This window comes from Coregonus clupeaformis, unplaced genomic scaffold (genome assembly GCF_020615455.1).
Source record: "Coregonus clupeaformis isolate EN_2021a unplaced genomic scaffold, ASM2061545v1 scaf1102, whole genome shotgun sequence".
NCBI classification, from domain to species: Eukaryota; Metazoa; Chordata; class Actinopteri; order Salmoniformes; family Salmonidae; genus Coregonus; species Coregonus clupeaformis.
Window position 1 is genome coordinate 77,501 of NW_025534556.1, and position 26,340 is coordinate 103,840.

General features: G+C 45.1%; 1 protein-coding gene across 1 annotated transcript in view; it reads left to right on the forward strand.

Moving 5' to 3' along the window:
- Window positions 1-1,710: 1,710 nt before the first annotated feature.
- The window catches only part of LOC121567690 (transforming growth factor beta-1 proprotein), a 38,728-nt gene continuing 14,098 nt past the window's right edge, over window positions 1,711-26,340 (forward strand). Inside the window, exon 1 of the mRNA XM_041877905.2 lies at window positions 1,711-2,137. Coding sequence (XP_041733839.1) covers window positions 1,798-2,137 — 340 coding nt within the window. The 5' untranslated portion in view covers window positions 1,711-1,797. The remainder of the gene's footprint in view (window positions 2,138-26,340) is intronic.

Genomic DNA, 26,340 nt, shown 5'->3' on the forward strand with positions numbered 1-26,340 from the left:
TTATCCTATGGGGACAGCACAAAAAGTATTTTGGAACACTTTATTCTAAGAGTGTACGAAGACAGAGGTAGAGAGAGATGTACAGGCAACAGCAGTCTCTTTAACAGCAGATGTTTTACACAGCAGCCGTTAACCTCATTTCCTGGGCGGAAAAATACGTTCTATTAGAGAAGTAACAGGAACCAGAAAAAATATACAAGAGAGAGAGCGAGAGACAGAGAGAACAGGGAGAGTCTTAGAGGTTAGTGGAACACAAATCATTTTGTCACCAGCAAGCTCTGACTTGCAGAGACAGAGAAGGTGCTGGTGAAAAGAGAGGGAGCAAGAGAGAGAGAGAGAGAGAGAGAGAGAGAGAGAGAGAGAGAGAGAGAGAGAGAGAGAGAGAGAGAGAGGGGGGGGAATAGGGGAGAGTTAGAAGGAGGGAGTAAAACGCTTGTTCTGACAGAGGACTAAGAGCGAAGAGAGAGAAACATTTTCCCTCCTAGCGAGAAGCAGCAGAGAGGACAAGAGAGCGAGAGCATAAAGAGAGAGATAGATAGATAAGAGTATGTAAAGAGAGAGAGAGGACGAAAAGAGACACTGCAATCCGGTCACTGTGGCAGGCTCGGGCTGGTACCGTCATTCACCCTCCCAACGACGCGCGCTGGTCTGGTCTGTTCATTTATTTCCTTTCTTTCATTTGCTCAGGAGAGGGTGATAGGAGAGGGTGATAGGAGAGGGTGATAGGAGACGGGGAGGCTCTATTTTCATAGAGAAGCTGCTCAACTGTTTTTACTCCTGTTCCTGCCAACAGGCTTGGTTAGAGAGTGTTTTGTGTTCATGTGATAGTCTGAGAGATCCATCCTGGTTTATGTGTCGAGTCATTTTCTATGGTCAACTAGTGGGGTGTTGTGAACTTCTCTACTTGTCTTTCTGCTGGTTTATAGAATCAAATACTGTCTTGTTGAAACAGGTTCAGTTCAGCCTCAGTCCCTGTTCTCTAACACAGCCCTGTTGCCTGTTTCTCTTTGTTAGAAACCTTCAGAGGAACACAGCGCAGGCAGAGCAGTATGTGTTGTGTGTGTTAGTAGCTACAGGACAGGGTTGGGCTGTTTAAACAGACTCAGTGACAGCAGATGGTAGATTCAAAGAGACCAGAGAAGAGCAGAGAAGAGATAGGACTGGTGGAGAGTGAAGCAGACATGGCAAGATAAACAGTGAAAGGGAAGCCTTGGTGTGAGTCAATTAGTCAGTCAGTCAGAGAGAGTGAGCTGTGTTCTGTCAGTCTGTTGTGTTGTGTGACCAGTCAGTTGTCCTCTGTAACTCTCTGAGAGCTTGTAAAGAGAAAACTAAAACTAACCCTACCTGAGGCTGAGTCACAGCTGTCTGTCTGTCTGTCTGCCTGTCTGTCTGTTGGGGTTCTCCCCTTCTTGCTCAGAGGAGACTTGGGTGATTTTCACACCAGTGACAGCAATAACATAACACCAGTAACCGCAGCAGTGTGGAGCATTAGGCTGAGGGACACTCTTCTCTTCACCACCACAGACCTTTAATTGTTCTGGTCTGTAAACACCTTGCGTCAGTAACACTTCCACTCTGACTGATTCACTGTTCCCTGAGGGGGGGAGGGAGGGAGGGAGGGAGGGAGGGAGAGAGGGAGAGAGAGAGAGAGAGAGAGAGAGAGAGAGAGAGAGAGAGAGAGAGAGAGAGAGAGAGAGAGAGAGAGAGAGAGAGAGAGAGAGAGAGAAAGAGAGAGAACTGAAGCAGAAAGGTGTTGAGAAGCAGACAGACAGACGGACAGACTGTACAGGTAGCACCATGAGACTGGTGTGTTTAGCCCTGGCGTGCCTGGGGGCGCTGTACATGGCAGGGAGCGTGAGCAGCATGTCCACCTGTAAGACTCTGGACCTGGAGCTGGTTAAGAAGAAACGCATCGAGGCGATCAGGGGACAGATCCTCTCCAAGCTGAGGATGCCCAAGGAGCCCAAGGAGGAGCAGTCAGGAGTGGGGACGGAGATCCCTGTAGCGCTGCTCTCTCTCTATAACAGCACCGTGGAGCTCAGTGAGGAGAAGCAACTGCAGCCACCGCCCACCACACACACTCAGGAGGAGGAGGAGTACTTCGCTAAGGAGGTCCACAAGTTTACCATGAAGCAGGGTGAGTACAGAGAATGACACACACGCACACTCTCAAATACATACACAGACTCGAGACTGACCTCAGATCCATCGTGCATACACACCTGTGTAATTACTACACAAAGACACACACACATACATATACACACACACACACACACACACACACACAGTACCAGTCAAATGTTTGGACACACCTACTCATTCAAGGGTCTTCCTTTATTTTTACTATTTTCTACATTGTAGAATAATAGTGAAGACATCAAAACTATGAAATAACACATATGGAATCATGTAGTAACCAAAAAAGTGTTAAACAAATCAAAATATATTTTAGATTTTAAATTCTTCAAAGTAGACACCCTTTGCCTTGATGACAGCTTTGCACACGATTGGCATTCTCTCGTTCAGCTTCACCTGGAATGCTTTTCCAACAGTCTTGAAGGAGTTCCCGCAGTTGTTGGCTGCTTTTCCTTCACTCTGCGGTCCGACTCATCCCAAACCATCTCAATTAGGTTGAGGTTGGGTGATTGTGGAGGCCAGGTCATCTGATGCAGCACTCCATCACTCTCCTTCTTGGTCAAATAGCCCTTACACAGCCTGGAGGTGTGTCGGGTCATTGTCCTGTTGAAAAACAAAATGATAGTCCCACTAAGCGCAAACCAGATGGGATGGATGGCGTATCACTGCAGAATGCTGTGGTAGCCATGCTGGTTAAGTGTGAATTTAATTATAAATAAATCACAGACTGTGTCACCAGCAAAGCACCCCCACACCATCACACCTCCTCCTCCATGCTTCACGGTGGGAACCACACATGCGGAGATCATCCGTTCACCTACTCTGCATCTCACAAAGACACAGTGGTTGGAACCAAAAATCTCAAATTTGGACTCATCACACCAAAGGACAACTTTCCCACCAGTCTAATGTCCATTGCTCGTGTTTCTTGGCCCAAGCAAGTCTCTTCTTCTTATTCGTGTCCTTTAGCATTGGTTTCTTAGCAGCAATTTGACCATGAAGACCTGATTCACGCCGTCTCCTCTGAACAGTTGATGTTGAGATGTGTCTGTTACTTGGACTCTGTGAAGCATTTATTTGGGCTGCAATTTCTGAGGCTGGTAACACTAATGAACTTATCCTCTGCAGCAGAGGTAACTCTGGGTCTTCCTTTCCTGTGGCGGTCCTCATGAGAGCCAGTTTCATCATAGCGCTTGATGGTTTTTGCGACTGCACTTGAAGAAACTTTCAAAGTTCTTGAAATGTTCGGATTGACTGACCTTCATGTCTTAAAGTAATGGACTGTCGTTTCTCTTTGCTTATTTGAGCTTTTCTTGCCATAATATGGACTTGGTATTTTACCAAATAGGGCTATCTTCTGTCACAACACAACTGATAGGCTCAAATGCATTAAGAAAAAAAGAAATTCCACAAATGAACTTTTAACAAGGCACACCTGTTAATTGAAATGCATTACAGGTGACTACCTCATGAAGCTTGTTGAGAGAATGCCAAGAGTGTGCAAAGCTGTCATCAAGGCAAAGGGTGGCTACTTTGAAGAATTTCAAATATAAACATATTTGTTGAACACTTTTCTGGTTACTACATGATTCCATATGTGTTATTTCATAGTTTTTATGTTTTCACTATTATTCTACAATGTAGAAAATAGTACAAATTAAGAAAAACCCTTGAATGAGAAGGTGTGTCCAAACTTTTGACTGCTAATGTATATACACATACACACATACAGTTGAAGTCGGAGGTTTACGTACACTTAGGTTGGAGTCATTAAAACTTGTTTTTCAACCACTCCACAAATGTCTTGTTAACAAACTATAGTTTTGGCAAGTCGGTTAGGACATCTACTTTGTGCATGACACAAGTAATTTTTCCAACAATTGTTTACAGACAGATTATTTCACTTATAATTTACTGTATCACAATTCCAGTGGGTCAGAAGTTTACATACACTAAGTTGACTGTGCCTTTAAACAGCTTGGAAAATTCCAGAAAATGATGTCATGGCTTTAGAAGCTTCTGATAGGCTAATTTACATAATTTGAGTCAATTGGAGGTGTACCTGTGGATGTATTTTAAGGCCTACCATCAAACTCAGTGCCTCTTTGCTTGACATCATAGGAAAATCAAAAGAAAGCCAAGACCTCATTAAAAAAAATTGTAGACCTCCACAAGTCTGGTTCATCCTTGGGAGCAATTTCCAAACCCATGAAGGTACCATGTTTATCTGTATAAACAATAGTACGCAAGTATAAACACCATGGGACCACGCAGCCGTCATACCACTCAGGAAGGAGACGCGTTCTGTCTCCTAGAGATGAGCGTACTTTGGTGTGAAAAGTGCAAATCAATCCCAGAACAACAGCAAAGGACCTTGTGAAGATGTTGGAGGAAACAGGTACTGAAGTATCTATATCCACAGTAAAACGAGTCCTATATCGACGTAACCTGAAAGGCCGCTCAGCAAGGAAGAAGCCACTGCTCCAAAACCGCAATAAAAAAGCCAGACTACGGTTTGCAACTGCACATGGGGACAAAGATCGTACTTTTTGGAGAAATGTCCTCTGGTCTGATGAAACAAAAATAGAACTGTTTGGCCATAATGACCATCGTTATGTTTGGAGGAAAAAGGGGGTTTCTTGCAAGCCGAAGAACACCATCCCAACCGTGAAGCACGGGGGTGGCAGCATCATGCTGTGGGGGTGCTTTGTTGCAGGAGGGACTGGTGCAATTCACAAAATAGAGGGCATCATGTGGAAGGAAAATTAGGTGGATATATTGAAGCAACATCTCAAGACATCAGTCAGGAAGTTAAAGCTTGGTCGCAAATGGGTCTTCCAAATGGACAATGACCCCAAGCATACTTCCAAAGTTGTGGCAAAATGGCTTAAGGACAACAAAGTCAAGGTATTGGAGTGGCCATCACAAAGCCCTGACCTCAATCCTATAGAAAATGTGTGGTCAGAACTGAAAAAGCGTGTGCGAGCAAGGAGGCCTACAAACCTGACTCAGTTACACCAGCTCTGTCAGGAGGAATGGGCCAAAATTCACCCAACTTATTGTGGGGAGCTTGTCGAAGGCTACCCGAAACGTTTGACCCAAGTTAAACAATTTAAAGGCAATGCTACCAAATACTAATTGAGTGTATGTAAACTTCTGACCCACTGGGAATGTGATGAAAGAAATAAAAGCTGAAATAAATCATTCTCTCTACTATTATTCTGACATTTCACATTCTTAAAATAAAGTAGTGACCCTAACTGACCTAAGACAGGGAATGTTTACTAGGATTAAATGTCAGGAATTGTGAAAAACTGAGTTTAAATGTATTTGGTTAAGGTGTATGTAAACTTCCCCACTTCAACTGTACATGTACACACTAAGGTTGAAGACTTTGTATACACAAACACACATACACACACACACACACACACATATATACACACACACACATATACACACACACACACATATACACACGCACACACATTCACACACACACACACACATACACACACATATATATACAAACACACATGCACACACACACATTAAATACACACACACATATATATGCACACACTCAAGGGAGGAACACTGGTTCTTACATCCACGTATTAACATATTATTAACATATGCCAAAACTCAACCTGTAATTCAAAACAGCCTCCACTCTCTACGATTGATTGCTATTGAACCCTTCTACCAATAAATTCTCTCAACATGTGTAGAGTGATTAACACAACATGTTCCGTTAACAAACATCTTCAGGCAGCGATTAATGAGCACAGATCACCAGTTTAATCAGCCTTCAGAATGTTGTGTTGCATCTGACGCCTGCGTTTCCTCCTGGTATTTTTCTGCTGTATTAGTGTAGTGTTCCTGGTATCGTTGGTTTTAATTTTTAAGTCATTTAGCAGACGCTCTTATCCAGAGCGACTTACAGGAGCAATTAGGGTTAAGTGCCTTGCTCAAGGGCACATCGACAGATTTTTCACCTAGTCGGCTCGGGGATTAGAACCAGCGACCTGTTGGTTACTGGCACAACGCTCTTACCCACTAAGCTGCCTGCCGCCCCACAGGTTCTGTGTGGTTACATGTTTATTCTTGTGTTGTTCATCTTAGTGTTATTTCCCCTTCTTCTTTTTATCTTCTCTGCTCAGCCATCCTCTATTTGTTTCCCCGATCTCGTCCTTTTACCAACTACTTATGAAGACAGAGTTAGGGTTAGGGTTAGATAGATGTCCTGTCTCTAAAGACAGAGTTAGGGTTAGATAGATGTCCTGTCTCTAAATACGGAGTTAGGGTTAGATAGATGTCCTGTCTCTAAAGACAGAGTTAAGGTTAGGGTTAGATAGATGTCCTGTCTCTAAATACAGAGTTAGGGTTAGGGTTAGATAGATGTCCTGTCTCTAAAGACAGAGTTAGGGTTAGATAGATGTCCTGTCTCTAAATACGGAGTTAGGGTTAGATAGATGTCCTGTCTCTAAATACAGAGTTAGGGTTAGATAGATGTCCTGTCTCTAAATACAGAGTTAGGGTTAGATAGATGTCCTGTCTCTAAAGACAGAGTTAAGGTTAGGGTTAGATAGATGTCCTGTCTCTAAAGACAGAGTTAAGGTTAGATAGATGTCCTGTCTCTAAATACGGAGTTAGGGTTAGATAGATGTCCTGTCTCTAAATACGGAGTTAGGGTTAGATAGATGTCCTGTCTCTAAAGACAGAGTTAAGGTTAGGGTTAGATAGATGTCCTGTCTCTAAATACAGAGTTAGGGTTAGGGTTAGATAGATGTCCTGTCTCTAAATACAGAGTTAGGGTTAGATAGATGTCCTGTCTCTAAATACAGAGTTAGGGTTAGATAGATGTCCTGTCTCTAAATACAGAGTTAGGGTTAGATAGATGTCCTGTCTCTAAATACAGAGTTAGGGTTAGATAGATGTCCTGTCTCTAAATACAGAGTTAGGGTTAGATAGATGTCCTGTCTCTAAATACAGAGTTAGGGTTAGATAGATGTCCTGTCTCTAAATACGGAGTTAGGGTTAGATAGATGTCCTGTCTCTAAATACAGAGTTAGGGTTAGATAGATGTCCTGTCTCTAAAGACAGAGTTAAGGTTAGATAGATGTCCTGTCTCTAAATACGGAGTTAGGGTTAGATAGATGTCCTGTCTCTAAATACGGAGTTAGGGTTAGATAGATGTCCTGTCTCTAAATACGGAGTTAGGGTTAGAAAGATGTCCTGTCTCTAAATACGGAGTTAGGGTTAGGGTTAGATAGATGTCCTGTCTCTAAATACGGAGTTAGGGTTAGGGTTAGATAGATGTCCTGTCTCTAAAGACAGAGTTAAGGTTAGGGTTAGATAGATGTCCTGTCTCTAAAGACAGAGTTAAGGTTAGATAGATGTCCTGTCTCTAAATACGGAGTTAGGGTTAGATAGATGTCCTGTCTCTAAATACGGAGTTAGGGTTAGGGTTAGATAGATGTCCTGTCTCTAAATACGGAGTTAGGGTTAGGGTTAGATAGATGTCCTGTCTCTAAAGACAGAGTTAAGGTTAGGGTTAGATAGATGTCCTGTCTCTAAAGACAGAGTTAAGGTTAGATAGATGTCCTGTCTCTAAATACGGAGTTAGGGTTAGATAGATGTCCTGTCTCTAAATACGGAATTAGGGTTAGATAGATGTCCTGTCTCTAAATACGGAGTTAGGGTTAGATAGATGTCCTGTCTCTAAATACGGAGTAAAGGTTAGATAGATGTCCTGTTTTGAGCAGTGAACAGAGACCAACAGGAAGATCAAATACTAAAGACAGGGAATTCTGTTCTGCTGAGATGAACACCAAAGAACAGAGTATCACTAATGGGGGTAGAAGAGGGGGAAGAGGGGAAATGAAGTGCTCTCTTACTCTTTCTCTTTCTCTCTGCTCTCTCTCTCCCTCTCTCTCCCTCAGGGATAGGGGGTTTCCTGTAACTTGAGTGTTGGGTTCTCCCTTCACTGCTCTGTCACTTGTTCTCTCTCTCTCTCTCTCTCCCTCCTTCCCTCCCTCGTGTTATTATCGTGTTTGGGACAGGGCAGCTTGGCGGGAACAGGAAGGAAGGCGATAGGGAAGCTAGGCTGCTCTGGGAGAGGAGATGGTTTGTCAGTGACTCAGATCCGGTAGACTGGGTGCCCAAAGGGAATCTTGGTTTCCTCCTACAGTACCGTTGCACTGCGGAACACTCTAGAATGCCACTGAACATCCAGATTCCACTCTGCTCCTTAACTGAGATGTTTACTGGACAACCCAACGACTTTGTCAACCTCCAGTGTGTGTGTGTGTGTGTGTGTGTGTGTGTGTGTGTGTGTGTGTGTGTGTGTGTGTGTGGACGTGTTTAACCAGAAGTCCCCACAAGAATAGTAAACAAACAGCAATTTGATAAACTGGGGACATTTTGTTAGTCCCCACGAGGTCAAATGCTATTTCTAGGGGGTTTAGAGTTAAGGTTAGACTTAGTGTTAGGGTTAGAATTACGTTAAGGGTTAGGGTTAGGAGCTAGAATTCGTTTTAGGGTTAGGGTTAGCAGCTAGGGTTAGGGTTAGGGTTAAGGTTAGGTTTTTGGGTTAAGGTTAGGGTTAAGGTTAGCTTTAGTGTTAAGGTAAGAGTAAAGGTAAGGGTTAGGGTTAGGGTTAAGATCAGGCAGACTCATTAAGATCAGACAGACTCATTAAGATCAGACAGACTCATTAAGATCAGATCAGACAGACTCATTGAGATCAGACAGACTCATTAAGATCAAGCATACTCATTAAGATCAGACAGACTCATTAAGATCAAGCATACTCATTAAGATCAGACAGACTCATTAAGATCAGACAGACTCATTAAGATCAGATCAGACAGACTCATTGAGATCAGACAGACTCATCAAGATCAGACAGACTCATTAAGATCAGATCAGACAGACTCATTAAGATCAATCAGACTCATTAAGATCAGACAGACTCATTAAGATCAGACAGACTCATTAAGATCAGGTATACGCATTAAGATCAGGTAGACTCATTGAGATCAGATCAGATCAGACAGACTCATTAAGATCAGATCAGAGAGACTCATTAAGATCAGATCAAACAGACTCATTAAGATCAGGCAGATTCATTAAGATCAGATCAGACAGACTCGTTAATATCAGATCAGACAGACTCATTAAGATCAGATCAGACAGACTAATTAAGATCAGATCAGACAGACTCATTAAGATCAGAGAGACTCATTAAGATCAGATCAGAGATACTCATTAAGATCAGGCAGAGACTCATTAAGATCAGGCAGACTCATTAAGATCAGATCAGACAGACTCATTAAGATCAGGCAGACTCATTAAGATCAGATCAGACAGACTAATTAAGATCAGATCAGACAGACTAATTAAGATCAGATCAGACAGACTAATTAAGATCAGATCAGACAGACTCATTAAGATCAGATCAGACAGACTCATTAAGATCAGATCAGACAGACTCATTAAGATCAGATCAGACAGACTCATTAAGATCAGATCAGACAGACTCATTAAGATCAGATCAGACAGACTCATTAAGATCAGACAGACTCATTAAGATCAGATCAGACATACTCATTAAGATCAGACAGACTCATTAAGATCAGACAGACTCATTAAGATCAGGTAGACTCATTAAGATCAGACAGACTCATTAAGATCAGACAGACTCATTAAGATCAGGTAGACGCATTAAGATCAGGTAGACTCATTGAGATCAGATCAGACAGACTCATTAAGATCAGATCAGAGAGACTCATTAAGATCAGATCAAACAGACTCATTAAGATCAGGCAGATTCATTAAGATCAGATCAGACAGACTCATTGAGATCAGAGAGACTCATTAAAATCAGATCAGAGAGACTCATTAAGATCAGGCAGACTCATTAAGATCAGATCAGACAGACTCATTAAGATCAGGCAGACTCATTAAGATCAGATCAGACAGACTCAGTAAGATCAGATCAGACAGACTCATTAAGATCAGATCAGACAGACTCATTGAGATCAGAGAGACTCATTAAGATCAGATCAGACAGACTAATTAAGATCAGATCAGACAGACTCATTAAGATCAGATCAGACAGACTCATTGAGATCAGATCAGAGAGACTCATTAAGATCAGACAGACTCATTAAGATCAGGCAGACTCATTAAGATCAGATCAGACAGACTCATTAAGATCAGGCAGACTCATTAAGATCAGATCAGACAGACTCATTAAGATCAGGCAGACTCATTAAGATCAGATCAGACAGACTCATTAAGATCAGATCAGACAGACTCATTAAGATCAGGCAGACTCATTAAGATCAGATCAGACAGACTCATTAAGATCAGGCAGACTCATTAAGATCAGATCAGACATACTCATTAAGATCAGGCAGACTCATTAAGATCAGATCAGACAGACTCATTAAGATCAGGCAGACTCATTAAGATCAGATCAGACAGACTCATTAAGATCAGGCAGACTCATTAAGATCAGATCAGACAGACTCATTAAGATCAGGCAGACTCATTAAGATCAGATCAGACAGACTCATTAAGATCAGATCAGACAGACTCATTAAGATCAGGCAGACTCATTAAGATCAGATCAGACAGACTCATTAAGATCAGGCAGACTCATTAAGATCAGATCAGACACTCATTAAGATCAGGCAGACTCATTAAGATCAGATCAGAAAGACTCATTAAGATCAGGCAGACTCATTAAGATCAGATCAGACAGACTCATTAAGATCAGATCAGACAGACTCATTAAGATCAGATCAGACAGACTCATTGAGATCAGATCAGAGAGACTCATTAAGATCAGACAGACTCATTAAGATCAGGCAGACTCATTAAGATCAGATCAGACAGACTCATTAAGATCAGGCAGACTCATTAAGATCAGATCAGACAGACTCATTAAGATCAGGCAGACTCATTAAGATCAGATCAGACAGACTCATTAAGATCAGATCAGACAGACTCATTAAGATCAGGCAGACTCATTAAGATCAGATCAGACAGACTCATTAAGATCAGGCAGACTCATTAAGATCAGATCAGACATACTCATTAAGATCAGGCAGACTCATTAAGATCAGATCAGACAGACTCATTAAGATCAGGCAGACTCATTAAGATCAGATCAGACAGACTCATTAAGATCAGGCAGACTCATTAAGATCAGATCAGACAGACTCATTAAGATCAGGCAGACTCATTAAGATCAGATCAGACAGACTCATTAAGATCAGATCAGACAGACTCATTAAGATCAGGCAGACTCATTAAGATCAGATCAGACAGACTCATTAAGATCAGGCAGACTCATTAAGATCAGATCAGACACTCATTAAGATCAGGCAGACTCATTAAGATCAGATCAGAAAGACTCATTAAGATCAGGCAGACTCATTAAGATCAGATCAGACAGACTCATTAAGATCAGATCAGACAGACTCATTAAGATCAGATCAGACAGACTCGTTAAGATCAGATCAGACAGACTCATTAAGATCAGATCAGACATACTCATTAAGATCAGATCAGACAGACTCATTGAGATCAGAGAGACTCATTAAGATCAGATCAGACAGACTCATTAAGATCAGGCAGACTCATTAAGATCAGATCAGACAGACTCATTAAGATCAGGCAGACTCATTAAGATCAGATCAGACAGACTCATTAAGATCAGGCAGACTCATTAAGATCAGATCAGACAAACTCATTAAGATCAGAGCTAAGGGAGGAATTGAATGACACAATCACTATTCATCTTCATCATCATCACAAAGCAATTTGTGGTTCTTTAGTTGGAACTCTCACACGTCTTTTCTAACTCTGATGCCTATAGGGAAGCCACCTCCTGATGCCTATAGGGAAGCCACCTCCTGGTGCCTATAGGGAAGCCACCTCCTGATGCCTATAGGGAAGCCTTGTAAACATGATGCCTATAGGGAAGCCTTGTAAACCTGATGCCTATAGGGAAGCCACTTCTTGATGCCTTTAGGGAAGCCACCTCCTGGTGTCTATAGGGAAGCCACCTGATGCCTATAGGGAAGCCACTTCTTGATGCCTATAGGGAAGCCACCTCCTGGTGCCTATAGGGAAGCCACCTGATGCCTATAGGGAAGCCTTGTAAACCTGATGCCTATAGGGAAGCCTTGTAACCCTGATGCCTATAGGGAAGCCTTGTAAACCGGATGCCTATAGGGAAGCCTTGTAACACGGATGCCTATAGGGAAGCCACCTAATGCCTATATGGAAGCCTTGTAACACTGATGCCTATAGGGAAGCCACCTGATGCCTACAGGGAAGCCTTGTAACACTGATGCCTATAGGGAAGCCTTGTAACTCTGATGCCTATAGGGAAGCCACCTGATGCCTATAGGGAAGCCACCTCCTGGTGCCTATAGGGAAGCCACCTGATGCCTACAGGGAAGCCTTGTAACACTGATGCCTATAGGGAAGCCTTGTAACTCTGATGCCTATAGGGAAGCCACCTGATGCCTATATGGAAGCCTTGTAACACTGATGCCTATAGGGAAGCCACCTGATGCCTATAGGGAAGCATTGTAACACTGATGCCTATAGGGAAGCATTGTAACACTGATGCCTATAGGGAAGCCTTGTAACACTGATGCCTATAGGGAAGCCACTGCATCATAACTTTACTGTTATCATTCTGGAACATTATGTATGGGAAAATAATGGGATATTCTGCTCTTCCTCTGTACTGTCCCGGCCCAGCTTCACCAGGCTAGTCTCCTGGAGGGGTTATGGATCCAGAACCTCAGTAGGCAGCTTCACCAGGCTGGTCTCCTGGAGGGGTTATGGATCCAGTTCCTCAGTAGGCAGCTTCACCAGGCTGGTCTCCTGGAGGGGTTATGGATCCAGAACCTCAGTAGGCAGCTTCACCAGGCTGGTCTCCTGGAGGGGTTATGGATCCAGAACCTCAGTAGGCAGCTTCACCAGGCTGGTCTCCTGGAGGGGTTATGGATCCAGAACCTCAGTAGGCAGCTTCACCAGGCTGGTCTCCTGGAGGGGTTATGGATCCAGAACCTCAGTAGGCAGCTTCACCAGGCTGGTCTCCTGGAGGGGGTTATGGATCCAGAACCTCAGTAGGCAGCTTCACCAGGCTGGTCTCCTGGAGGGGTTATGGATCCAGAACCTCAGTAGGCAGCTTCACCAGGCTGGTCTCCTGGAGGGGTTATGGATCCAGAACCTCAGTAGGCAGCTTCACCAGGCTAGTCTCCTGGAGGGGTTATGGATCCAGAACCTCAGTAGGCAGCTTCACCAGGCTGGTCTCCTGGAGGGGTTATGGATCCAGAACCTCAGTAGGCAGCTTCACCAGGCTGGTCTCCTGGAGGGGTTATGGATCCAGAACCTCAGTAGGCAGCTTCACCAGGCTGGTCTCCTGGAGGGGTTATGGATCCAGAACCTCAGTAGGCAGCTTCACCAGGCTGGTCTCCTGGAGGGGTTATGGATCCAGAACCTCAGTAGGCAGCTTCACCAGGCTAGTCTCCTGGAGGGTTTATGGATCCAGAACCTCAGTAGGCAGCTTCACCAGGCTGGTCTCCTGGAGGGGTTATGGATCCAGAACCTCAGTAGGCAGCTTCACCAGGCTAGTCTCCTGGAGGGGTTATGGATCCAGAACCTCAGTAGGCAGCTTCACCAGGCTAGTCTCCTGGAGGGGTTATGGATCCAGAACCTCAGTAGGCAGCTTCACCAGGCTGGTCTCCTGGAGGGGTTATGGATCCAGAACCTCAGTAGGCAGCTTCACCAGGCTGGTCTCCTGGAGGGGTTATGGATCCAGAACCTCAGTAGGCAGCTTCACCAGGCTGGTCTCCTGGAGGGGTTATGGATCCAGAACCTCAGTAGGCAGCTTCACCAGGCTGGTCTCCTGGAGGGGTTATGGATCCAGAACCTCAGTAGGCAGCTTCACCAGGCTGGTCTCCTGGAGGGGTTATGGATCCAGAACCTCAGTAGGCAGCTTCACCAGGCTGGTCTCCTGGAGGGGTTATGGATCCAGAACCTCAGTAGGCAGCTTCACCAGGCTTGTCTCCTGGAGGGGTTATGGATCCAGAACCTCAGTAGGCAGCTTCACCAGGCTGGTCTCCTGGAGGGGTTATGGATCCAGAACCTCAGTAGGCAGCTTCACCAGGCTGGTCTCCTGGAGGGGTTATGGATCCAGAACCTCAGTAGGCAGCTTCACCAGGCTAGTCTCCTGGAGGGGTTATGGATCCAGAACCTCAGTAGGCAGCTTCACCAGGCTGGTCTCCTGGAGGGGTTATGGATCCAGAACCTCAGTAGGCAGCTTCACCAGGCTGGTCTCCTGGAGGGGTTATGGATCCAGAACCTCAGTAGGCAGCTTCACCAGGCTGGTCTCCTGGAGGGGTTATTGATCCAGAACCTCAGTAGGCAGCTTCACCAGGCTGGTCTCCTGGAGGGGTTATGGATCCAGAACCTCAGTAGGCAGCTTCACCAGGCTGGTCTCCTGGAGGGGTTATGGATCCAGAACCTCAGTAGGCAGCTTCACCAGGCTGGTCTCCTGGAGGGGTTATGGATCCAGAACCTCAGTAGGCCAGGAGCTGAGATGTATTTCTACCAGCCCATCAGTCATTGTACATACTAGTCTGAAGGCTAAAATACTTGGTTACTTAATACTTTGGTTAATTAATAACTTGGTTAATTAATAACTTGGTTAATTAAAGACTTGGTTAATTTCACAACTTGTCATCGAAGGACTAAATCCCTCATTCATCCAAGATTTGTGAAAAGTCGTCTGCAAACAGTAGCACACAAAGATATCTATTGAGAGATAAACTCAAGCCAGAAAGCGATTAATCCACAACCATAAAGAGGTAATGTAACATGGATACTCTGAGATGTTTGGGAGCGATGGGGGATAAAGGATGGTGAGTGGTAGGTCAGTGGGAGGGTATAGTGTGCTGTATATGTATTGCAGTGTGGAAGAGTAGCAGGTATTTAGACTTGGCTGAGGTAGATGTGAGGACCAAGGGAGCAGTGGGCTGCAGAGCTGTGGACCTGTGTGAGCTGTGTTTATCACAGTCTGTTGTCTGTCTGTATGTCTGTTATGTATGTCTGTTCTGTATGTCTGTTCTGTATGTCTGTTCTGTACGTCTGTTCTGTACGTCTGTTCTGTATGTCTGGTCTGTATGTCTGTTCTGTACGTCTGTTCTGTACGTCTGTATGTCTGGTCTGTATGTCTGTTCTGTATGTCTGTTCTGTATGTCTGTATGTCTGTTCTGTATGTCTGGTCTGTACGTCTGTTCTGTACGTCTGTATGTCTGGTCTGTACGTCTGTTCTGTATGTCTGTTCTGTATGTCTGTTCTGTATGTCTGGTCTGTACGTCTGTTCTGTACGTCTGTTCTGTATGTCTGTATGTCTGGTCTGTATGTGTGTTCTGTATGTCTGGTCTGTACGTCTGTTCTGTACGTCTGTTCTGTACGTCTGTTCTGTACGTCTGTTCTGTATGTCGGTCTGTATGTCTGTTCTGTATGTCTGTTCTGTACGTCTGTTCTGTATGTCTGTATGTCTGGTCTGTATGTCTGTTCTGTATGTCTGGTCTGTACGTCTGTTCTGTATGTCTGTTCTGTATGTCTGTTCTGTACGTCTGTTCTGTATGTCTGTATGTCTGGTCTGTATGTCTGTTCTGTATGTCTGTTCTGTATGTCTGTTCTGTATGTCTGTTCTGTACGTCTGTTCTGTATGTCTGTATGTCTGGTCTGTATGTCTGTTCTGTATGTCTGGTCTGTATGTCTGTTCTGTATGTCTGGTCTGTATGTCTGTTCTGTACGTCTGTTCTGTATGTCTGGTCTGTATGTCTGTTCTGTACGTCTGTTCTGTATGTCTGGTCTGTATGTCTGTTCTGTACGTCTGTTCTGTATGTCTGTATGTCTGGTCTGTATGTCTGTTCTGTATGTCTGTTCTGTATGTCTGTTCTGTACGTCTGTTCTGTATGTCTGTTCTGTATGTCTGTTCTGTATGTCTGTTCTGTATGTCTGTTCTGTTTGTCTGTTCTGTACGTCTGTTCTGTACGTCTGTTCTGTATGTCTGGTCTGTATGTCTGTTCTGTACGTCTGTTCTGTATGTCTGGTCTGTATGTCTGTTCTGTACGTCTGTTCTGTATGTCTGTATGTCTGGTCTGTATGTCTGTTCTGTATGTCTGTTCTGTATGTCTGTTCTGTACGTCTGTTCTGTATGTCTGGTCTGTATGTCTGTTCTGTACGTCTGTTCTGTATGTCTGTATGTCTGTTCTGTATGTCTGTTCTGTATGTCTGTTCTGTATGTACAGTGCATTCTGAAAGTATTCAGACCCCTTTACTTACAGCCTTATTCTAAAATTGATTAAATAAAGAATGTTACTCATCAATCTGCACACAATACCCTAATGACAAAGCGAAAACAGGTTGTGGGTGAAGGTTCACCTTCCAACAGGACAACGACCCTAAGCACACAGCCAAGACAATGCAGGAGTGGCTTGGGGACAAGTCTCTGAATGTCCTTGAGTGGCCCAACCAGAGCCCGGACTTGAACCCGATCAAACATCTTTGGAGAGACCTGAAAATAGCTGTGCAGCGACGCTCCCCATCCAACCTGACAGAGCTTGAGAGGATCTGCAGAGAAGAATGGGAGAAACTCCCCAAATACAGGTGTGCCAAGCTTGTAGCGTCATACCCAAGAAGACTAGAGGCTGTAATCGCTGCCAAAGGCGCTTCAACAAAATACTGAGTAAAGGGTCTGAATACTTATGTACATTTGATATTTCAGTTTATTTTATTTTATAAATGTGCAAACATTTCTATAAACCTGTTTTTGCTTTGTCGTTATGGGGTATTGTGTGTAGATTGATGAGGGGGGAAAAAACAATTTAATCAATTTTAGAATAAGGCTTCAATGTACCAAAATGTGGAAAAAGTAAAGGGTCCTGAATACTTTCCGAATGCACTGTATGTATTGCAGTGTGGAGGAGGTAGGAGTAGCAGGTATTTAGCCATCCTGCAGGAATCTGGTTCCTCCCAGTGTAATTACAGAGCTGTCTATCTTTCTGCCTGTCACAACAGCTGTCCCTGGCTTACCTGGGTTAGAGAGGAGGCCTTAATTAAACACACAAATCCCTCCACACCAAGGGTTAGCACGCAGCCTAACTCACAGGGAGGGATGGGGATCCACTTCTAACCTAGCATGCCAAATCTTTTTGCCCGCGCTGCAGACGGATATATCCGCTAATACAGGACTATTAAAGGCCCAGTGTATTTTTTTATATATATTATTTTTTTTATTCTGATTTTTTCAGGGGGTGCTGCAGAACCCTCAACACGCGTACTTCCCGGATCTATGCTTAAACTCACCTCCTAGAATAGCACACCATACAGGGTTGAGGCTCTATGCACTTAAACTAGCATGCAGGGCCTATAGCACACACTGTAAGGCCAGGGATTGGGCTACACACACCTAGCCTATCACACCATAGAGGCATGGTGCTCAATGCTAGCTCCAGCACCCACAGATAATGCTTAGGTTGTTGTTGTTGTTGTTGTCATTTATACAGTTTCTATAGAGATGCTACAGCAACATATAGCAACATAGCAACACATAGCAACATATAGCAACATAGCAACACATGGCAACATATAGCAACATATAGCAACATAGCAACATATAGATTGGTTGGTTGTTTATCAACAAAACCGACGAGTGCGAAACTGTGGGGCAAAACAGACTGGGTTGGCTTAGATTGTTGACAACATGTAAGCTATATTTTGTCTCCAGTGTTTATTGAAAACATAAATACTTGTTGTCTCTCAAATACATTGTTACAGTTGTTTGTTAGCTAGCTAGCAAATGTTTCGCCATATTAGCATTGACATGAAATCAGTGAAAACACCTAAAAACAAGACATGGTATCAGGAACAAGATGAAATGCTAGCAATCTGGCCCTCCAGAATGACAACAACACGCTGACTTCTGCCCCATGGAAGCGCACATATAGTTTTCGTGACATTGTCAGCAAATGCATCTATAGCAACATAGTAACATATAGCAACACATAGCAACACATAGCACTATATAGCAACACAGAGCAACACATAGCAACACATAGCAACACATAGCAACATATAGCAACACATAGCACTATATAGCAACACAGAGCAACACATAGCAACACATAGCAACATATAGCAACATATAGCAACACATAGCAATATATAACAACACATAGCAACATATAGCAACATAAAGGAACACATAGCAAAATGTAGCAACATATAGCAACATATAGCAACACATAGCAACACATAGCAACATATAGCAACACATAGCAACACATAGCCAACATATAGCAACATATAGCAACACATAGTAACACATAGCAACACATAGCAACATATAGCAACACATAGCAACATATAGCAGCATATAGCAACACATAGCCAACATATAGCAACACATAGCAACACATAGCAACACATAGCAACATATAGCAGCATATAGCAACACATAGCCAACATATAGAAACATATAGCAACACATAGCCAACATATAGAAACATATAGCAACACATAGCAACATATAGCAACACATAGCAACATATAGCAGCATATAGCAACACATAGCCAACATATAGAAACATATAGCAACACATAGCAACATATAGCAACACATAGCAACATATAGCAACACATAGCAACATATAGCAACATATAGAAACATATAGCAACACATAGAAACATATAGCAACACATAGCAACATATAGCAACACATAGCAACATATAGAAACATATAGCAACACATAGAAACATATAGAAACGTATAGCAACACATAGAAACATATAGCAACACATAGCAACATATAGAAACATATAGCAACACATAGAAACATATAGCAACACATAGAAACATATAGCAACACATAGCAACATATAGAAACATATAGCAACACATAGAAACATATAGCAACACATAGAAACATATAGCAACACATAGAAACATATAGCAACACATAGAAACATATAGCAACACATAGCAACATATAGCAGCATATAGCAACACATAGCCAACATATAGAAACATATAGCAACACATAGCAACATATAGCAACACATAGCAACATATAGCAACACATAGCAACATATAGCAACATATAGAAACATATAGCAACACATAGAAACATATAGCAACATATAGCAACACATAGCAACATATAGCAACACATAGCAACATATAGCAACATATAGAAACATATAGCAACACATAGAAACATATAGCAACACATAGAAACATATAGCAACACATAGAAACATATAGCAACACATAGAAACATATAGCAACACATAGCAACATATAGAAACATATAGCAACACATAGAAACATATAGCAACACATAGAAACATATAGCAACACATAGAAACATATAGCAACACATAGAAACATATAGCAACACATAGCAACATATAGCAGTGTCCATCATGGATATGCCACCGACATGTATGTTAACTGGGTGTTAAAGAAAAAGTAAAATGATCAATGGGAAAGGACCCTATTACAGCAGTGTAACTGATAAGGTTCTTGAAAAGGGGAAGTTACTTTAGTCACAGCTTCTTGAAACAATCCAGTGTTTCCTATTGCCCTGTATGGCCTCTCCCTTCTGTTATATTATGGACGTGGAAGGCAAACCAGCCCTGTATGGCCTCTCCCTTCTGTTATATTATGGACGTGGAAGGCAAACCAGCCCTGTATGGCCTCTCCCTTCTGTTATATTATGGACGTGGAAGGCAAACCAGCCCTGTATGGCCTCTCCCTTCTGTTATATTATGGACGTGGAAGGCAAACCAGCCCTATATGGCCTCTCCCTTCTGTTATATTATGGACGTGGAAGGCAAACCAGCCCTGTATGGCCTCTCCCTTCTGTTATATTATGGACGTGGAAGGCAAACCAGCCCTGTACTGGCCTCTCCCTTCTGTTATATTATGGACGTGGAAGGCAAACCAGCCCTGTATGGCCTCTCCCTTCTGTTATATTATGGACGTGGAAGGCAAACCAGCCCTGTATGGCCTCTCCCTTCTGTTATATTATGGACGTGGAAGGCAAACCAGCCCTATACTGGCCTCTCCCTTCTGTTATATTATGGACGTGGAAGGCAAACCAGCCCTGTATGGCCTCTCCCTTCTGTTATATTATGGACGTGGGAAGGCAAACCAGCCCTGTACTGACCTCTCCCCTTCTGTTATATTATGGACGTGGAAGGCAAACCAGCCCTGTATGGCCTCTCCCTTCTGTTATATTATGGACGTGGAAGGCAAACCAGCCCTGTACTGGCCTCTCCCTTCTGTTATATTATGGACGTGGAAGGCAAACCAGCCCTGTATGGCCTCTCCCTTCTGTTATATTATGGACGTGGAAGGCAAACCAGCCCTGTATGGCCTCTCCCTTCTGTTATATTATGGACGTGGAAGGCAAACCAGCCCTGTACTGACCTCTCCCTTCTGTTATATTATGGACGTGGAAGGCAAACCAGCCCTGTACTGGCCTCTCCCTTCTGTTATATTATGGACGTGGAAGGCAAACCAGCCCTATACTGGCCTCTCCCTTCTGTTATATTATGGACGTGGAAGGCAAACCAGCCCTGTACTGACCTCTCCCTTCTGTTATATTATGGACGTGGAAGGCAAACCAGCCCTGTATGGCCTCTCCCTTCTGTTATATTATGGACGTGGAAGGCAAACCAGCCCTATACTGACCTCTCCCTTCTGTTATATTATGGACGTGGAAGGCAAACCAGCCCTGTATGGCCTCTCCCTTCTGTTATATTATGGACGTGGAAGGCAAACCAGCCCTGTATGGCCTCTCCCTTCTGTTATATTATGGACGTGGAAGGCAAACCAGCCCTATACTGACCTCTCCCTTCTGTTATATTATGGACGTGGAAGGCAAACCAGCCCTGTACTGACCTCTCCCTTCTGTTATATTATGGACGTGGAAGGCAAACCAGCCCTGTACTGACCTCTCCCTTCTGTTATATTATGGACGTGGAAGGCAAACCAGCCCTGTATGGCCTCTCCCTTCTGTTATATTATGGACGTGGAAGGCAAACCAGCCCTGTGTGGCCTCTCCCTTCTGTTATATTATGGACGTGGAAGGCAAACCAGCCCTGTATGGCCTCTCCCTTCTGTTATATTATGGACGTGGAAGGCAAACCAGCCCTGTACTGGCCTCTCCCTTCTGTTATATTATGGACGTGGAAGGCAAACCAGCCCTGTATGGCCTCTCCCTTCTGTTATATTATGGACGTGGAAGGCAAACCAGCCCTATACTGACCTCTCCCTTCTGTTATATTATGGACGTGGAAGGCAAACCAGCCCTATATGGCCTCTCCCTTCTGTTATATTATGGACGTGGAAGGCAAACCAGCCCTATATGGCCTCTCCCTTCTGTTATATTATGGACGTGGAAGGCAAACCAGCCCTATATGGCCTCTCCCTTCTGTTATATTATGGACGTGGAAGGCAAACCAGCCCTGTGTGGCCTCTCCCTTCTGTTATATTATGGACGTGGAAGGCAAACCAGCCCTGTATGGCCTCTCCCTTCTGTTATATTATGGACGTGGAAGGCAAACCAGCCCTGTATGGCCTCTCCCTTCTGTTATATTATGGACGTGGAAGGCAAACCAGCCCTGTATGGCCTCTCCCTTCTGTTATATTATGGACGTGGAAGGCAAACCAGCCCTGTACTGGCCTCTCCCTTCTGTTATATTATGGACGTGGAAGGCAAACCAGCCCTGTATGGCCTCTCCCTTCTGTTATATTATGGACGTGGAAGGCAAACCAGCCCTGTATGGCCTCTCCCTTCTGTTATATTATGGACGTGGAAGGCAAACCAGCCCTGTATGGCCTCTCCCTTCTGTTATATTATGGACGTGGAAGGCAAACCAGCCCTGTGTGGCCTCTCCCTTCTGTTATATTATGGACGTGGAAGGCAAACCAGCCCTGTATGGCCGACCTCACCATTTGATCTCTTGTTCACAACATTCTGTCATTTAAGTCAACTGACGAAGCAGGAGGCTGGCTTGTGACTCTTAGTGATCGTCAGATCTCAGGGCGGGTGAGGTCACTGCACGTTGGATAGCTCTCACTAGCTAGTGTACATACTGATGATAAAATAAAAGTGATGTATAGTGAAGTGCTGGTTCAACCTTGTATGGACTGGTTCTGTCTCCAGGTCTCTGCTATCAAAGTGAGATTACTGGAGCTCAGCAGCAGAGCAGTAGAATGGTTAGGGCTGTTATTGAGCTCTAACAGGCAGCTGTAGAATGGTTAGGGCTGGTATTGAGCTCTAACAGGCAGCTGTAGAATGGTTAGGGCTGGTATTGAGCTCTAACAGGCAGCTGTAGAATGGTTAGGGCTGGTATTGAGCTCTAACAGGCAGCTGTAGAATGGTTAGGGCTGGTATTGAGCTCTAACAGGCAGATGTAGCAGGGTTAGGGCTGGTATTGAGCTCTAACAGGCAGCTGTAGAATGGTTAGGGCTGGTATTGAGCTCTAACTGGCAGCTGTAGCAGGGTTAGGGCTGGTATTGAGCTCTAACAGGCAGCTGTAGAATGGTTAGGGCTGGTATTGAGCTCTAACAGGCAGCTGTAGAATGGTTAGGGCTGGTATTGAGCTCTAACAGGCAGCTGTAGCAGGGTTAGGGCTGGTATTGAGCTCTAACAGGCAGCTGTAGAATGGTTAGGGGCTGGTATTGAGCTCTAACAGGCAGCTGTAGAATGGTTAGGGCTGGTATTGAGCTCTAACAGGCAGCTGTAGAAGGGTTAGGGCTGGTATTGAGCTCTAACAGGCAGCTGTAGAAGGGTTAGGGCTGGTATTGAGCTCTAACAGGCAGGTGTAGAATGGTTAGGGCTGGTATTGAGCTCTAACGGGCAGCTGTAGAAGGGTTAGGGCTGGTATTGAGCTCTAACAGGCAGCTGTAGAAGGGTTAGGGCTGGTATTGAGCTCTAACAGGCAGCTGTAGAAGGGTTAGTATTGAACTCTAACGGGCAGCTGTAGAAGGGTTAGGGCTGGTATTGAACTCTAACGGGCAGCTGTAGCAGGGTTAGCATTGAACTCTAACGGGCAGCTGTAGAATGGTTAGGGCTGTTATTGAGCTCTAACAGGCAGCTACAGCAGGTTTAGGGCTGGTATTGAGCTCTAACAGGCAGCTGTAGAAGGGTTAGGGCTGGTATTGAGCTCTAACGGGCAGCTGTAACAGGGTTAGTATTGAACTCTAACGGGCAGCTGTAGCATGGTTAGGGCTGTTATTGAGCTCTAACAGGCAGCTACAGCAGGTTTAGGGCTGGTATTGAGCTCTAACAGGCAGCTGTAGCAGGGTTAGTATTGAACTCTAACAGGCAGCTGTAGAATGGTTAGGGCTGGTATTGAGCTCTAACAGGCAGCTGTAGAATGGTTAGGGCTGGTATTGAGCTCTAACAGGCAGCTGTAGAATGGTTAGGGCTGGTATTGAGCTCTAACAGGCAGCTGTAGAATGGTTAGGGCTGGTATTGAGCTCTAACAGGCAGCTGTAGCAGGGTTAGGGCTGGTATTGAGCTCTAACAGGCAGCTGTAGAATGGTTAGGGCTGGTATTGAGCTCTAACTGGCAGCTGTAGCAGGGTTAGGGCTGGTATTGAGCTCTAACAGGCAGCTGTAGAATGGTTAGGGGCTGGTATTGAGCTCTAACAGGCAGCTGTAGAATGGTTAGGGCTGGTATTGAGCTCTAACAGGCAGCTGTAGCAGGGTTAGGGCTGGTATTGAGCTCTAACAGGCAGCTGTAGAATGGTTAGGGCTGGTATTGAGCTCTAACAGGCAGCTGTAGAATGGTTAGGGCTGGTATTGAGCTCTAACAGGCAGCTGTAGAAGGGTTAGGGCTGGTATTGAGCTCTAACAGGCAGCTGTAGAAGGGTTAGGGCTGGTATTGAGCTCTAACAGGCAGCTGTAGAATGGTTAGGGCTGGTATTGAGCTCTAACGGGCAGCTGTAGAAGGGTTAGGGCTGGTATTGAGCTCTAACAGGCAGCTGTAGAAGGGTTAGGGCTGGTATTGAGCTCTAACAGGCAGCTGTAGAAGGGTTAGTATTGAACTCTAACGGGCAGCTGTAGAAGGGTTAGGGCTGGTATTGAACTCTAACGGGCAGCTGTAGCAGGGTTAGTATTGAACTCTAACGGGCAGCTGTAGAATGGTTAGGGCTGTTATTGAGCTCTAACAGGCAGCTACAGCAGGTTTAGGGCTGGTATTGAGCTCTAACAGGCAGCTGTAGAAGGGTTAGGGCTGGTATTGAGCTCTAACGGGCAGCTGTAACAGGGTTAGTATTGAACTCTAACGGGCAGCTGTAGCATGGTTAGGGCTGTTATTGAGCTCTAACAGGCAGCTACAGCAGGTTTAGGGCTGGTATTGAGCTCTAACAGGCAGCTGTAGCAGGGTTAGTATTGAACTCTAACAGGCAGCTGTAGAATGGTTAGGGCTGGTATTGAGCTCTAACAGGCAGCTGTAGAATGGTTAGGGCTGGTATTGAGCTCTAACAGGCAGCTGTAGAATGGTTAGGGCTGGTATTGAGCTCTAACAGGCAGCTGTAGAATGGTTAGGGCTGGTATTGAGCTCTAACGGGCAGCTGTAACAGGGTTAGTATTGAACTCTAACGGGCAGCTGTAGCATGGTTAGGGCTGTTATTGAGCTCTAACAGGCAGCTATAGCAGGTTTAGGGCTGGTATTGAGCTCTAACAGGCAGCTGTAGCAGGGTTAGGGCTGGTATTGAGCTCTAACAGGCAGCTGTAGAATGGTTAGGGCTGGTATTGAGCTCTAACAGGCAGCTGTAGAATGGTTAGGGCTGGTATTGAGCTCTAACAGGCAGCTGTAGAATGGTTAGGGCTGGTATTGAGATCTAACAGGCAGCTGTAGAATGGTTAGGGCTAGTATTGAGCTCTAACAGGCAGCTGTAGCAGGGTTAGGGCTGGTATTGAGCTTTTACAGGCAGCTGTAGCAGGGTTAGGGCTGGTATTGAGCTCTAACAGGCAGCTGTAGAATGGTTAGGGCTGGTATTGAGCTCTAACAGGCAGCTGTAGAATGGTTAGGGCTGGTATTGAGCTCTAACAGGCAGCTGTAGCAGGGTTAGTATTGAACTCTAACAGGCAGCTGTAGAATGGTTAGGGCTGGTATTGAGCTCTAACAGGCTGAGGCAAAACAGGTTTGGGCCAGGGTGCCACAGGCACGCAGACAGCTCCTCTTCCCTTGGCCTCTCTCCTCTGCCTCTCTCCTCTGTAGGTTTCCTCTGTAGGTTTCCTCTGTAGGTTTCCATACCATATCTATCTATCTATCTATCTATGCACACGTCTACTACGGTTCACTTTTCACTTCCCTTTTTCACACCCACTCTCTCGCTCTCTGTAACAGCTCTCTTCCTGTCCATGCCCCCCACATTCACTCTCCACCTCCTCCACCCTTCCCCTCCTCCACTCTCCACCTCCTCCACCCTTCCCCTCCTCCACTCTCCACCTCCTCCACCCTTCCCCTCCTCTACCCTTCTCCTCCTCCACCCTTCCCCTCCTCCACCCTCCACCTCCTCCACCCTTCCACTCCTCCACTCTCCAGCTCCTCCACCCTTCCACTCCTCCACTCTCCAGCTCCTCCACCCTTCCCCTCCTCCACTCTCCACCTCCTCCACCCTTCCCCTCCTCCACTCTCCACCTCCTCCACCCTCCACCTCCTCCACCCCTCCCCTCCTCCACCCTTCCCCTCCTCCACTCTCCAGCTCCTCCACCCTCCACCCTCCACCTCCTCCACCCTACCCCTCCTCCACTCTCCACCTCCTCCACCCTTCCCCTCCTCCACCTTTCCCCTCCTCCACTCTCCACCTCCTCCACCCTTCCCCTCCTCCACTCTCCACCTCCTCCACCCTTCCCCTCCTCCACCCTCCACCTCCTCCACCCTTCCCCTCCTCCACCCTTCCCCTCTTCCACTCTCCACCCCTCCACCCTTCCCCTCCTCCACTCTCCACCTCCTCCACCCTCCACCTCCTCCACCCTTCCCCTCCTCCACTCTCCACCTCCTCCACCCTCCACCTCCTCCACCCCTCCCCTCCTCCACCCTTCCCTCCTCCACTCTCCAGCTCCTCCA